This window comes from Mytilus galloprovincialis, chromosome 14, assembly GCF_965363235.1.
Source record: "Mytilus galloprovincialis chromosome 14, xbMytGall1.hap1.1, whole genome shotgun sequence".
Taxonomy (NCBI): domain Eukaryota; kingdom Metazoa; phylum Mollusca; class Bivalvia; order Mytilida; family Mytilidae; genus Mytilus; species Mytilus galloprovincialis.
Window position 1 is genome coordinate 4,881,703 of NC_134851.1, and position 14,651 is coordinate 4,896,353.

The window sequence follows — 14,651 nt, forward strand, 5'->3', positions numbered from 1 at the left end:
ATAATATTATTATTGTTTGACGTAAATTTTACATTGAGGTTCTGAAAAAAGAAATCACCAATTCACCAACATTCCAACTGACTCCATTTTCAGAAAACGACATCTGTAACAAACATAAACTTTTAGCTACCGCTTTACAAGCAGAGCCAAATACAATGAAAGTCCCAACTATGTACTGGCTTCCGAAGCTACACAAAACACCTTACAAATATAGATTTATTTCGTCTTCAAGCCATTGTTCCACTACTAAATTGTCTATTTTTCTTACCAGCACACTTGGTACAATTAAAAACCTGATAATAAATTGTTCAAATAAGGCCTTCGAAAATAGTGGAATTAATTACTTTTGGAGTGTCAAGAACTCGTTGGAAGTACTTGATAAATTGCATGCTTATATTGGTGATTTTAAATCTGTTCAAAGTTTTGATTTTTCTACCCTGTATACCACATTGCCTCACATTCTCATTAAGAAAAAATTCACACACCTAATTAAATGGGCATTTAAAAAGTCAGAATGTGAATATATATGTTCAAACTCTTTTAGGTCATTTTTTAGTAGCAATAAACAAAAAAACTATGTCAATTGGACATGCTTTGATACTATATATGCCCTTGAATTTTTACTAGATAACATTTTTGTTCGCTTTGGGGATTCCGTATATCGTCAGATTATCGGAATTCCAATGGGGACTAACTGTGCACCACTTATTGCGGACCTGTTTTTGTATTGCTATGAGTTACAATTTATGACAAAAATAAGCAAAGACCCATCGAAACAACATCTGATAAACAAATTTAATAATACTTTTAGATATTTGGATGATATTTTGGCTCTCAATAATGACGACTTCAGTATGTATATTAAAGAAATTTATCCTGTTGAACTTACTTTAAATAAAGCTAATACTAACAATGACCACTGCCCTTTCCTCGATCTTGATATCTATATCACTAACGGAAAGCTGACTACTAAAATTTATGATAAAAGAGATGATTTTTCATTTCCTATCGTTAATTATCCATTTTTAGATGGTGACGTTCCCTTGTCACCATCTTACGGTGTTTATATATCTCAACTTGTACGATTCGCTCGTGTATGTAACAATGTTTTAGATTTTAACGAGAGAAATTTATGTATTACTGAAAAATTTCACATCCAATTTTTTATGGAAATATTCTTTATAAAGCACAAAGGTGTCAGTATTCACCTCAAAAACTAACAAAACCTTTGAATAGACTTATTAAGAAGGGAGATAGTTACGATACTGTTGTCAGGTCATTAAAGATTGCATATTTTGGCGTTAATATTGATTCACTTATAGGGTCTTTGCATCGGAACTAAACACATTTATTCAAAAACCAGTTGTTGGCATGCCACGGGTTATGTTCTTCTCATATATGTTATGATGGTATGATACTAAACCCCTAACGGGAAGGATTGTGCCTGATGTTCATATGATGAAATCATAATCTTTCAGTCAGTTTAATTGAAGTCTGGAGCTGGCATGTCAGTTAACTGCTAGTCTGTTGTTATTTATGTATTATTGTCATTTTGTTTATTTTCTTTGGTTACATCTTCTGACATCAGACTCGGACTTCTCTTGAACTGAATTTTAATGTGCGTATTGTTATGCGTTTACTTTTCTACATTGGCTAGAGGTATAGGGGGAGGGTTGAGATCTCACAAACATGTTTAACCCCGCCGCATTTTTGCGCCTGTCCCAAGTCAGGAGCCTCTGGCCTTTGTTAGTCTTGTATTATTTTAATTTTAGTTTCTTGTGTACAATTTGGAAATTAGTATGGCGTTCATTATCACTGAACTAGTATATATTTGTTTAGGGGCCAGTTGAAGGACGCCTCCGGGTGCGGGAATTTCTCGCTACATTGAAGACCTGTTGGTGACCTTCTGCTGTTGTTTTTTTCTATGGTCGGGTTGTTGTCTCTTTGGCACATTCCCCATTTCCATTCTCAATTTTATTGAAAGTTTCTGTCACTTCAAAAAGGGATAGTACAGAATGGATTGTACAGTTTGCAATACAGACGTGCACATTGCTGCATTACTCGTTTGTGACGGCTGATTTGAGTAGTTTCACCAAAATGCGCTTTTTCTATTCCCAGGCGCTTTTTAGAAGAACCGGGTTCAACTCACCAATTGTTCTTAAAATGTCCTGTACCAAGTCAGAAAAATGGCAATTGTTATCTTATAGTTAGTTTCTGTGCGTGTTGAATTGGTTTAATTTTTGTTGCTCTTGAGTATTTTTGTTGTTATCCTCTTATATTTGATGTGTTTCCATCCGTTTTATTTTGTAACCCGGATTTGTTTTCTCTTATTCTAACAGCGTTATACTACTGTTGTATTTATTTATGTCTAGTGACAACATTAATACGATTTATCAAATATCATATAAGGGATTAATATCCGCTTTATAACCCAATTATCATAGTATAAAATAAAAGTATGTTGAACTAAGAGTTCAAAAAGAAAAGGGGTGACAAACGAGAAAAAGTAGAGAGGGAGGACTTGCATGCAATCTCTTTGTCACACAATTTTTTGGCATTAAAAATTGTAGAAACAAGAATGTGTCCAAAGTACACTGATGCCCCACTCGCACTATCCTTTTCCATGTTCCATGGACCGTGAAATTGGGTAATTATCTAATTTGGCATTAAAATTAGAAAGATCATATCATAAGCAACAAGTGTACTAAGTTTCAAGTTGATTGGACTTCAGCTTCATCAAAAACTACCTTGACCAAAAACTTTAACCTGAAACTCCCACTTTCATTTTCTATGTTCAGTGGACCGTGAAATTGGGGTCAAAAGTCTAATTTGGCTTAAAAATTAGAAAGATCATCTCATAAGCAACAAGTGTACTACTAAATAAGTTTCAAGTTGATTGGACTTCAGCTTCATCAAAAACTACCTTGACCAAAAACTTTAACCTGGACGGACGGACGGACGGACGGACGAATGGAGCCACAAACCAGAAAACATAATGCCCCTCTACTATCGTAGGTGGGGCATAAAAAGAAAAGGGGTGACAAACGAGAAAAAGTAGAGAGGGAGGACTTGCATACAATCTCTTTGTCACACAAATTTTTGGCATTAAAAATTGTAGAAACAAGAATGTGTCCAAAGTACACTGATGCCCCACTCGCACTATCCTTTTCCATGTTCCATGGACCGTGAAATTGGGTAATTATCTAATTTGGCATTAAAATTAGAAAGATCATATCATAAGCAACAAGTGTACTAAGTTTCAAGTTGATTGGACTTCAGCTTCATCAAAAACTACCTTGACCAAAAACTTTAACCTGGACGGACGGACGGACGGACGAATGGAGCCACAAACCAGAAAACATAATGCCCCTCTACTATCGTAGGTGGGGCATAAAAAGGAAAAGGAGAAGGACCTTGGCTTTCTCATACCTTATTAAACCTTTTTTGAATTTCAGACGTTTGCCGCCTTACCTTCCTTTTTCAGTTTACTCCTATACGCAACTGTCTCAATAGTAACAGGGGGTTCTAACCTAGGATAAAAAGTAAAATCACAAAAAATACTAAACTCAGAGGAAAATCAAATCGGAAAGTCCCTAATCACATGGCAAAATCAAATGACAAAACACATAAAAAACGAATGGACAACAACTGTCATATTCCTGACTTGGTACAGGCATTTTTAAATGTAGATAAAGGGGGAGGGTTTCCAAGCATATGTCTCATATATCATCATTATAAATTTTGAAATTATTATGAAACTAAGGTTTCAACTCCCTCAGGCAAAGTTGGCTTTAGATGAATTTGGCTATTTATTTTAGGTATTTTTGATATAAAGCTCATCAACGATTTTCGGTACTTATACATCTTCGGATTTCAAATGTTTGGCTTTGAGCGTTCCTGATGAAGGTAAATCCAGAAAAGCGATTCGGACGCAATACATTATAAAACGTGTTGTTTTCCATTTTTTCTAAACATAATTTACATTATTTTATAAAAAATCCATTCTTAATTCAACATGGTTTTATTTCGAAGTATGAGATAATTGGGTTATAAAGTGGATATTAACCCTTGATAAAATATTTGATAAATTTTATCATTGTTGTCACTAGACATACAATAATGATTAACTTATATCTATACTTATGTAATTAATTCAAAGTTTTTGTTGTAAATAATCACATTGAATATAACATATGTAACAGTTATGCATCGAAATTTTAAAATTTCACTTGTTTGCTTTGCTGGAGTTATGATATTGTCAGGAATAGTTAACATGTTAATATTGTACTGGTATGGTAATACTGTTGTTATTTACGTCCCGGGACCAGTTATAAATCTGTTGGACAGGACTGGATTACGGAAAGTAGAAATGAATGACAACGAAGCGGGTGAATTTATAGAGAACTTGTCTGATGATGGCCGTCTCCGATTACAAGATGAAAAAAATAAAATGTTGAACAAACGTAATTTGAATGTTCTTGGATTTTCAAATGGAACAGGAAAATCTTTGCTAACACAAATTTCAGAATTAGAACCGCTAATAGAACCAGACATTTGTAGACAACATGATAAAGTATTGCTTGCAATTCTGATATTCTCAAATCCATCCAATATTGAACGAAGGAAAGTTATACGTGAAACATGGCTGTCCGATATTAATTCTTCAATCCGATATACGTTTGTTGTAGCCAGAAAAGCCAATTCAGACCACAAAAAACAGCTGCAAGAAGAAATCGACGAACACAAAGATATTGTCCAGTTTGATTTCATTGATTCATACAAAAATTTAACATTTAAAACAATATCCTCCTTCAAATGGATTATGACCGTCTGCCCTCGAGCGTCGTATGTGTTGAAAATAGATGACGATATGTGGCTCAATAAGAAAGCTTTGACCAGTATCCTTCTACATGGTGCAATCAAGGGTGCAATTGGCGGAAATTGTCATCGCGGAGAATCACCAATCCGTGACCCAGAGAACAAGTATTATATTTCATGGCGTAGCTACCCATATGGTATATATCCGCCATTTTGTTCTGGTACAGCGTACGTGATGGATTTTCAAGTGATGAAGGCGATTGTTAATGTTTCTAAGGATGTTCCCTATTTTCCACTGGAAGACATTTATGTCGCTTTATGTATGACTAAACTAAAAGCGAAAGTTATCAATCTTTACGGATTTAATTCAGTACACGTTCGTGGAAATCCTTGCTGGTTAAAAAGCGACTGGCTCGTTACTACACATGAGTTTTTACCTTTCGAGTTGAGGAGGATATGGAATACACAATGCTATGGTTTAAATCCGGTTGGACAAGTTAAGCACCAATTTGATCCACAAATAGGAGGTTCATTACATTTAAAAAGACAACAATTAAATAGGCTTAACATGGAACAAATGTTTCGACGAAATGCCAAAATGAATTTGAGGTCTGGTGGAAGACGTTTTGTCAAAAATCCAAAATTAATTTTCAATTAAATCGATATGGAACTTATCATTCGTACCAACATGGTATGTTCTACCATTGTTGATTGATTGTTCCTTGTTTATCGTACAGGGGTATGCATATTAGTACGGGAAACACTATAAAATAATTAACATAGGTAGCATTGCAAATTTTTTTCGCCCGAGATGGACAACAGCATTTCAGAATATCACTGGAACATAAGAAGGATACTAGAACGGGCAGAACATGTGCCCTTCAAACTGCGTCGATTGAACTCATCGAAAAAGGGTAGTAAGTACTTTAACCTGCAGAGACCTAGACAATCTTCCACTCGGCATCGACTTCCACAATCCGCCCGGACGTGGCTGCGTATACTATTATCGGCGGGTTTGTACATTACGTTATTCATCCTTCATCATTCAAATGTTCTTTCAAAATTCGACAATAAAACAATTTAAATTGTTTTTCCATTGTTTTTAATCGTTTTGTCATTGTGTTCCCCCGTCGTTGAGTTCTGATTTATAATGCTCTATTCTATTTTACTAGATATTGGAAGATGTGCATGGTGTGAGTGCCAATGAGACAACTCTTCATCCAAATAACAATTTTAAAAAAGTAAACCATTACAGGTCAATGTACGGCCTTCAACACGGAGCCTTGGCTCACACCGAACAACAAGCTATAAAGGGCCCCAAAAATTACTAGTGTAAAACCATTCAAACGGGAAAACCAACGGTCTAATCTATATAAAATTAAAAAAACGAGAAACGAGAAACACGTATAAATCACATAAACACTGTACATCAGATTCCTGACTTAGGACAGGTGCACACATTTGCAGCGGGATTAAACGTTTTGATGGATCAAAACCTTCTCCCTTTTTTTATGAAACAATAGCATAACATCACAACAAAGAAAAACACACGGTTATTGTTTAAGCTCAATATTGACTTTTTATGTAAAATACAGATGTATTCATAAAGCTTAATGGTTTCTACATGTTAGTACTTGATAGTCTTAGACTATTTACCATTTGCTTTATCAATGATGTAGATGACGAATCCCATTTCTTTTTATGGTTCAAAAAATAATTAATTTGTGAACAATAATTTGTCTGAACTGGTCCATCTAAAAATACTGACTTTACAAGTTTGACTTTCAAAAATTATTTCAACAAATTTTCAACAGTAAAAAAGAGCATGTACCTTTTTTAAAATGGTAAATGCAACCGAGGAAAAGGGATTCTTGTTTATCCGATTGTTGTTAAGTTTATGTAATTTGTATTTTGTTTGTCACAAGCTTACTTATACATTACGACACGAATAACATATTATTATTATACTTGTATGCTGATGATATGATCATTTTCTCAACCAACGCGGTCAAGTTTACTTGTGTTAGATTGTTGTTTAATAAAGGCAACAATAGTATACCACTATTCAATAGTAATAAATCGATTAAACGATAACCAATCCTGATCACAAACCCAACTTGATCGAGATATGTACCTCATCTATAAAGGGAACAGATCGGAAAACAATCTGAAACTAGCTGGAAAAAAATCAAACGCCAACATACATAGAAACGGACTATGCGATAAAAACCTTAACCCCAATAAAACTAATTCAGGCGCATAACCATATCCAACAATGTAAACAGGTATATCCACTGTGGTCAAATCTTTTAGATATACAATTCATTGATCAAGCATAATTCGTATTTAATGACACATTCAATAATGTGATCAACATTGAAATAATTTGGAAATAACTTAATCTTTCTCCTTTACTCAAAAGGAATCGCGAAGTAAAGGATCAAAGCTTAGTACATATGGATCAGAAACGTAAGAAACATAAAATATCAGACTACATTAGCAGATCAGGCTTATCAAAAGTAAAATCATAAAAATATTGAACTTCGAGGAAGATTCATAATGGAAAGTCCCTAATTGAATGGCAAAACCAAAAGCTCAAACACATCAAAAGAATAAATAACAACTGACATATTCCTGACCTGGTACAGACATTTTCTTATGTAGAAAATGGTGGATTGAACCTTGTTTCATAGACAGCTAAACCTCTCACTTTTATAACAGCAACAATAAAGTCCATTGTATTGACAACGATGCGTGAACAAAATAAAACCAAACAGACATAAAAGGTAACAATGTATAAAACAGGGGTACAGCAGTCAACATTGTGTTATAATCTAAACTATCACTATAGAAACAAACCAATATGTAACAAAGAAGAACAAAGCTTTCTTTCGGAAATACTATATATATTACATTTTGTAAATTTTTACTTGGTGTTGGAAAAGGGCAAAATATATTCAATAATAAGGAGATTCCTTCTGCAGTTTGACATTGTAGTTTTATCTTTTCCATTACTAAAGGAAGCAGTTTTATAAAGTCCAAAGTAAGATTACCAAAAATACCGAACTCCGAAAATTCTAAACGGAAATTCCCTTAGCAAATGAAACTAGAGGCTCTAAAGAGCCTGTGTCGCTCACCTTGGTCTATGTGAATATTAAACAAAGGACACACTGTCAGATGGATTCAAGACAAAATTGTGGTTTGGTGATGGTGATGTGTTTGTAGATCTTACTTTACTGAACATTCTTGCTGCTTACAATTATCTCTATCTATAATGAATTTGGCCCAGTAGTTACAGTGGAAAATGTTAGTAAAATTTTACAAATTTTGTGAAAATTGTTAAAAAATGACTATATAAAGGGCAATAACTCCTTAGGGGGTCAAGTGACCATTTTGGTCATGTTGACTTCTTTTCAGGTCTTACTTTGCTGTACATTATTGCTGTTTACAGTTTATCTCTATCTATAATAATATTCAAGATAATAACCAAAAACAGCAAAATGTCCTTAAAATTACCAATTCAGGGGCAACAACCCAAAAAAGGGTTGTCCGATTGGTCTGTAAATTTCAGGGCAGATAGATCATGACCTGATTAACAATTTTACACCATGTCAGATTTGCTCTAAATGCTTTGGTTTTTGAGTTATAACCCAAAAACTGCATTTTACCCCTTTGTTCTATTTTAGCCGTGGTGGCCATCTTGGTTGGAAGACCGAGTCACCGGACACCTTTTTTTAACTAGATACCCCAAAGATGATTGTGGCCAAGTTTGGATTAATTTGGCCCAGTAGTTTCAGAGAAGAAGATTTTTGTAAAAGATTACTAAGATTTACGAAACATGGTTAAAAATTGACTATAAAGGGCAATAACTCCTAAAGGGGTCAACTGACCATTTCGGTCATGTTTGACTTATTTGTAAATCTTACTTTGCTGAACATTATTGCTGTTTACAGTTTATCTCTATCTATAATAATGTTCAAGATAATAACTAAAAACAGCAAAATTTCCTTAAAATTACCAATTCAGGGGCAGCAACCCAACAACAGGTTGTCCGATTCATCTGAAAATTTCAGGGCAGATAGATCTTGACCTGATCAACAATTTTACCTCGTGTCAGATTTGCTCTAAATGCTTTGGTTTTTGAGTTATAAGCAAAAAACTGCATTTTACCCCTATGTTCTATTTTTAGCCATGGCGGCCATCTTGGTTGGTTGGCCGGGTCACCGGACACATTTTTTAAACTAGATACCCCAATGATGATTGTGGCCAAGTTTGGTTTAATTTGGCCCAGTAGTTTCAGGAGAAGATTTTTGTAAAAGTTAACGACGACGGACGACGGACGACGACGGACGCCGGACGCAAAGTGATGGGAAAAGCTCACTTGGACCTTCGGGCCAGATGAGCTAAAAATCAAAAGCTTAAACATATTAACGAATTGGAAACAAATGTGATATATTCAAACTTTCTACCGTGATGAGTCGATCGGAAATTTTCGTCATAGTGTGGATCTTTAAACTTCATACAAAAGAAGATAAAAGAGATTGCCAATTTAGTTTCTTGGCGTTGTCAGTTTATTTTCTATTTATGAGTTTGGTATCTTTCGTCCCTTTTTTTGGCAATTGTTGCTTAAAGATTTTGATAAACATGAATTTTGTATCCGTAAGGTTCCAAATGCGAATCTGGTGCATATTATTACTTCAACTAGTTTGATACCTCTTTTGGTGGACTGTTAGTCCGGCCCTGAGTGAACAACCATCCGAGTAGCCAGTAATTTGGTACTGGTATGAACATAAGGATATTTCACTATTCAAATTTGCTGTAGCACAATTTAGGAAAATATTTTGATAACAAAGCTAACAAAGTTCTGGTAAATATATTGTAAAGGTACATTAACCAAACTACTGACAGAGTTCTGGTAAATATATCGTAAAGGTGCCTGGATCAAGTCACTGACAAAATTCTTTTGAATATCTGATAAGGTTCCTTAATCATACTACTGATAAAATTCTGGTAAATATATGGGAAAGGTGTCTGAATCAAGCCACTTACAAATTTTTGGTACATCTAGGTTTAAGGTTCATGAATGAAAACACTAGTAAAGTTTTGGTATAAAAATATTGTAAAGGTGGCTGTTACAAGACATTGACAAAATTCTTGTAAATATATGGCAAAGATGACTGAACCAAGTCACCGATAAAGACCTGATTAAATACCGGTACATGTTAAATGTACATGAATCAAGCCAATGAAAAAAAAAATGGTAAATGTATAATAAAGGTGCCTGAATCAAGTCAGTGACGAAGTTCTGGTAATCCTTAGTGTGATATACATGAATCAAAAAGCTGACAAAGTGTAAAAAAATATATATGGTAAAGGTGACTGCATTAAGTTACTAAAAAGGTTCTGTTCAATATATAGTAGAAGTACCTTAATTAAGTCACTGATAACGTTCTGAATAATCTACGTTAACGGTACCTGAGACAAATAAAGGCAACAGTAGTATACCGCTGTTCAAAACTCATAAATCTATGGACAAATAACAAACTAAAACGGAAGGAAACGCATTAAATATTAGAGGAGAACAACGACACAACATTAAAATGTAACACACACAGCAACGGACTAAGCATTAGACAAAATCCGATGAGAATAACCAATATAACAAACCCTATCAAAGTTCCGGTAAATCTATGGTATGTACATGACTCAAACCAATGACAAATTTCTGGTAAATTTAAAGTCATATGAAACGAGTGAGTGGTGAAAAATAATGTTTATCCAATTCTTGCACCAATGCATGTATATATCATAAACTTAGTCCTCTGTGCACGAATTTCTCATTTTTTACGCAAATATATCGTTAAATCGTCAATTTGTTTCTCTCTCTATCTGTTATGATTTAACAAATATGGCTGCTCATTAAATGCCGTGTTTTGAAGACGAAGTTTACCGATTGTCACCTTATAATAAACAAGTAACAAAAAGCATGGGTATTGAACATGTGTTTAACATGTACAATCAAATAATTGTTTATTTTAATGACAGATCCATGCGTATTGCGATCATTGGATTTTTACGAGGAGGGTTACGCTCAGGTCACTATGCATACGGAAAATATGTTGGCGAATTACTGCCTGAAAGGAAGCAATTAAAAATAAGTAAACTTCTTCTAAATATGGAAAAATTAAAGAATTTTCCTCAGAAAAAAAGTATATGTTCATAAGTTGTATAATGAAAACTATCTATTTAGTTATAAAAAACATATGCATATTTTTTTTAAATTTAAGGTTTCTTATGACTTGAAGATTTAGGTTCATTAATCAAAATACTGAAAAGGTCTGATGAAAATATGGTAAAGGGACTAAATCAAGTCACTGACAAAGTTCTGGTAAATGTATGGTAAAGGTGCCCGTATCAAGTCACTGACAAAGTTCTAGTAAATATATGTAATACGTACACGAATCAAGATACAATTGTTTTTTTAATTCGAAGGTTAAGTACATGAATAAAGCCACACATTGCTTTGCTATTACATCGAAGTTAAAGGTAACAAAATAAGCCAAACATATTCTGGTTATATAGAATAAAGGTACACACATCTGGCTATCGACGATGAATCTAAAGTAGAGATACCTACATCAAACCACACACATATGGTAAATCTAAAGTAAACGTCCATGAAACAAGCCACTGACAACATTCTGCTCATATTTAAGGTAAAAGAATCTAAGATACAGGTTCCTTCATCAAGCCAAAGTTAAGGTAAATCGATGGTAAAGGTGCCTGAATCAAGTCACTGTCACAATCTGGAAAATCTTCGTACAGGTAGTCGAAAGAAGCCACCGACAAAAAGTTGTTGTCAATCTAATGTTTATGTACTTGTCTCCAGCTACTAAAAAAAGTTATGGACTGGTGAATCTTAGGGTAAAAGAGGGACGAAAGATACCAAAGGGACAGTCAAACTCATAAATTGAAACAAAACTGACAAAGCCATGGCTAAAAATGAAAAAGACAAAGAGACAAACAATAGTACTCATGACAAAACAAAGACTAAAGAATAAGCAACACGAACCCAACCAAAAACTAGGGGTGATCTCAGGTGCTCAGGAAGGGTAAGCAGATCATTATTTGGCACCCGTCGTGTTGCTCATGTTATAACAAATATGGTAAATAGTCTAATTCGGTAGGGTAAGGTACTTTTAAAAGCCTCTTTCAAAGTTCTGGTAATTCTACGGAAAGTGTACATTTATCAAGATACTATTAACGTTCTGGTAAATCTGAGGTAAATGTGCTTTAACGTGGCCTCATATAGGATCTGTTTTACATGCTTAACTGACGTCACTAATAATGTACGGATAAATCTAAGGTTAAGTTACCTGAATCAAACCATTAACGAAATTCTAGTAAATATATAATAAAGCCACTAATCTCTTCAAATTATTGGGGAAACTTCTTACAAAGGTCTGGTAAATCTTATGTAAAAAATATGAATCCATACACAACTACTTTGGTGAAAAAGAGAAAAATATACCAAAAATCCAATAACATTCAAACTTATATGTCGTGATAAATTTTTCACATAGATAGATAGATTTGCCAGACATTTGTAAGAAGTTTTCCCCAATAATTTGAATAGATCAGTGACTTTATTTAGAGACCTTATTATTTATTTATCTCAATTTCGTCAGTGGAGTGATATACCCCCCCCCCCCCCAATAAAATTCAAACTCATATGTCGAAGGAAACAACCTGACAACGCCATGGCTAAAAGTGAAAAAGCGACAAAAGGCTAGCAAAAGTGCACAAAACACATCATAGAAAACTTTAGACTGAGCAACAGGAACCCCATCAAAAACTGAGCTGATCTCAGGTGCTTCGAAGAGTGAGCAGATCCTTCTCCAAATATGGCAGCCATCGTGTTGCTCCAGTAAGTACAAACCCGGTGATTAGTCTAAATTGGTAGGTCACCTTCGGGAAAAGTGGACGTGATTTTAGATACAAATTATTAAGGGATCGTTTCAACATTACCACTTGGAACTCTTGGTTAAGTAACTTCCTTCTGATCGACTGACATGTACAATTTACAGTCAATATTCGTCCTAAATATATGTAACTATTGTCATATTAGTATCTGATTACTTAGTGTTAATCATACAATTAACTATAACAATGAAACCAAGGTCAGATGAACCATGCAAGACTTACATGCTAACCTTACAGTCATTCCATACATCAAATATAGTTAGCCTATTGCTTTACTATCTAATATTCTGCCCTGTAATGTTGATCGACCAAAAAGAAAAAAACAAGAGTGCACACGCTGAAATGTCTCGCCTTCTATACTAATCATTGATATTATGTTGATAGTCCTAAGTATAAAGCTAAGCTTTAATACAACTGTCACATAAACTTAACATTAACCAAGATAACAAAACAAAGACCAATGAACTTGAAAATGAGGTCAAGGTCAGATGAACCATGCCAGGCAGACATGTACAGCTAACAATGCTTCTATACAACATATATAGTTGACCTATTACTTATAGTTTTAAGTTTTTTGGTGGGGTTCGTGTTGTTTATTCTTTAGTTTTCTATGTTGTGTCGTGTGTGCTGTTGTTTGTTTGTCTTTTTCATTTTTAGCCATGGCGTTGTCAGTTTGTTTTAGATTTATGAGTTTGACTGTCCCTTTGGTATCTTTCGTCCCTCTTTTAAGAAAAATAGACCAAAACACAAAAACTTAACACTGTGCAATGAACCGTGAAAATGAGGTCACGGTCAAACAAAACCTGTGCGACTGACATAAAGATCATAAAATATTTCCATACACTAAATATAGATGACCTATGGCATATAGTATTAGATAAAAAGACCAAAACTCAAAAACTTAACTCTGACCACTGAACCATGAAAATGAGGTCAAGGTCACATGACATCTGCCCACTAGATAGGTACACCTTACAATCATTCCATACAACAAATATAGTAGACCTATTGCATATAGTATGAGAAAAACAGACCAAAACACAAAAATTTAACTATAACCACTGAACCATGAAAATGAGGTCAAGGTCAGATGACACCTGCCAGTTGGACATGTACACCTTACAGTCCTTCCATACACCGAATATATTAGCCCTATTGCTTGTAGTATCTGAGATATGGACTTGACCACCAAAACTTAACCTTGTTCACTGATCCATGAAATGGACCTTTCAAGGTACGCACATATCAAATATAGTTATCCTATTACTTATAATAAGAGAAAATTCAACATTACAAAAAATCTGAACTTTTTTTTCAAGTAGTCACTGAACCATGAAAATGAGGTCAAGGACATTGGACATGTGACTGACGGAAACTTCGTAACATGAGGCATCTATATACAAAGTATGAAGCATCCAGGTCTTCCACCTTCTAATATATAAAGCTTTTAAGAAGTTAGCTAACACCGTCGCCGCCGTAGCCGCCGCCGGATCACTATACCTATGTCGAGCTTTCTGCAACAAAAGTTGCAGGCTCGACAAAAACTGCCACTCCTGAATTTAATTAATATTGCATCTACCACTCAGATACTTTCTTCGCAGAAAAGTAAAAAAACAAGCATAACTCTTCTAATTTTTGACCATTTTATCTTTTATGTCTGTTTGTTTTTCCCACAGATTGTTGTCAATTTAATGAAATTTTATACTAAGCGACTGTCATACATTTGTACAAGTGAGAAGTTTAGCTAGCTATAAAACCAAAATTCCTACATATGGAAATGCCTATACCACGCAAGGATTATGACAATTGTTTTCCATTTGTTTGATGTGTTTTAGCTTTTGCCATTTGTT

General features: G+C 34.4%; 1 protein-coding gene across 1 annotated transcript; it reads left to right on the forward strand.

The window, feature by feature from the left end:
* The first annotated feature begins 4,143 nt into the window (after positions 1 to 4,143).
* On the forward strand, positions 4,144 to 5,908 carry LOC143058824 (beta-1,3-galactosyltransferase 5-like). The gene has a single exon (XM_076232295.1). It carries the CDS (start codon positions 4,205 to 4,207, stop codon positions 5,474 to 5,476), a length of 1,272 nt encoding a protein of 423 aa, XP_076088410.1. The 5' UTR covers positions 4,144 to 4,204; the 3' UTR covers positions 5,477 to 5,908.
* The last annotated feature ends 8,743 nt before the right edge of the window (positions 5,909 to 14,651 follow it).

Bases quoted from the DNA above. Each gene is read 5' to 3' on its own strand.
- LOC143058824 (XM_076232295.1), top strand. From the start codon at position 4,205: ATGCATCGAAATTTTAAAATTTCACTTGTTTGCTTTGCTGGAGTTATG.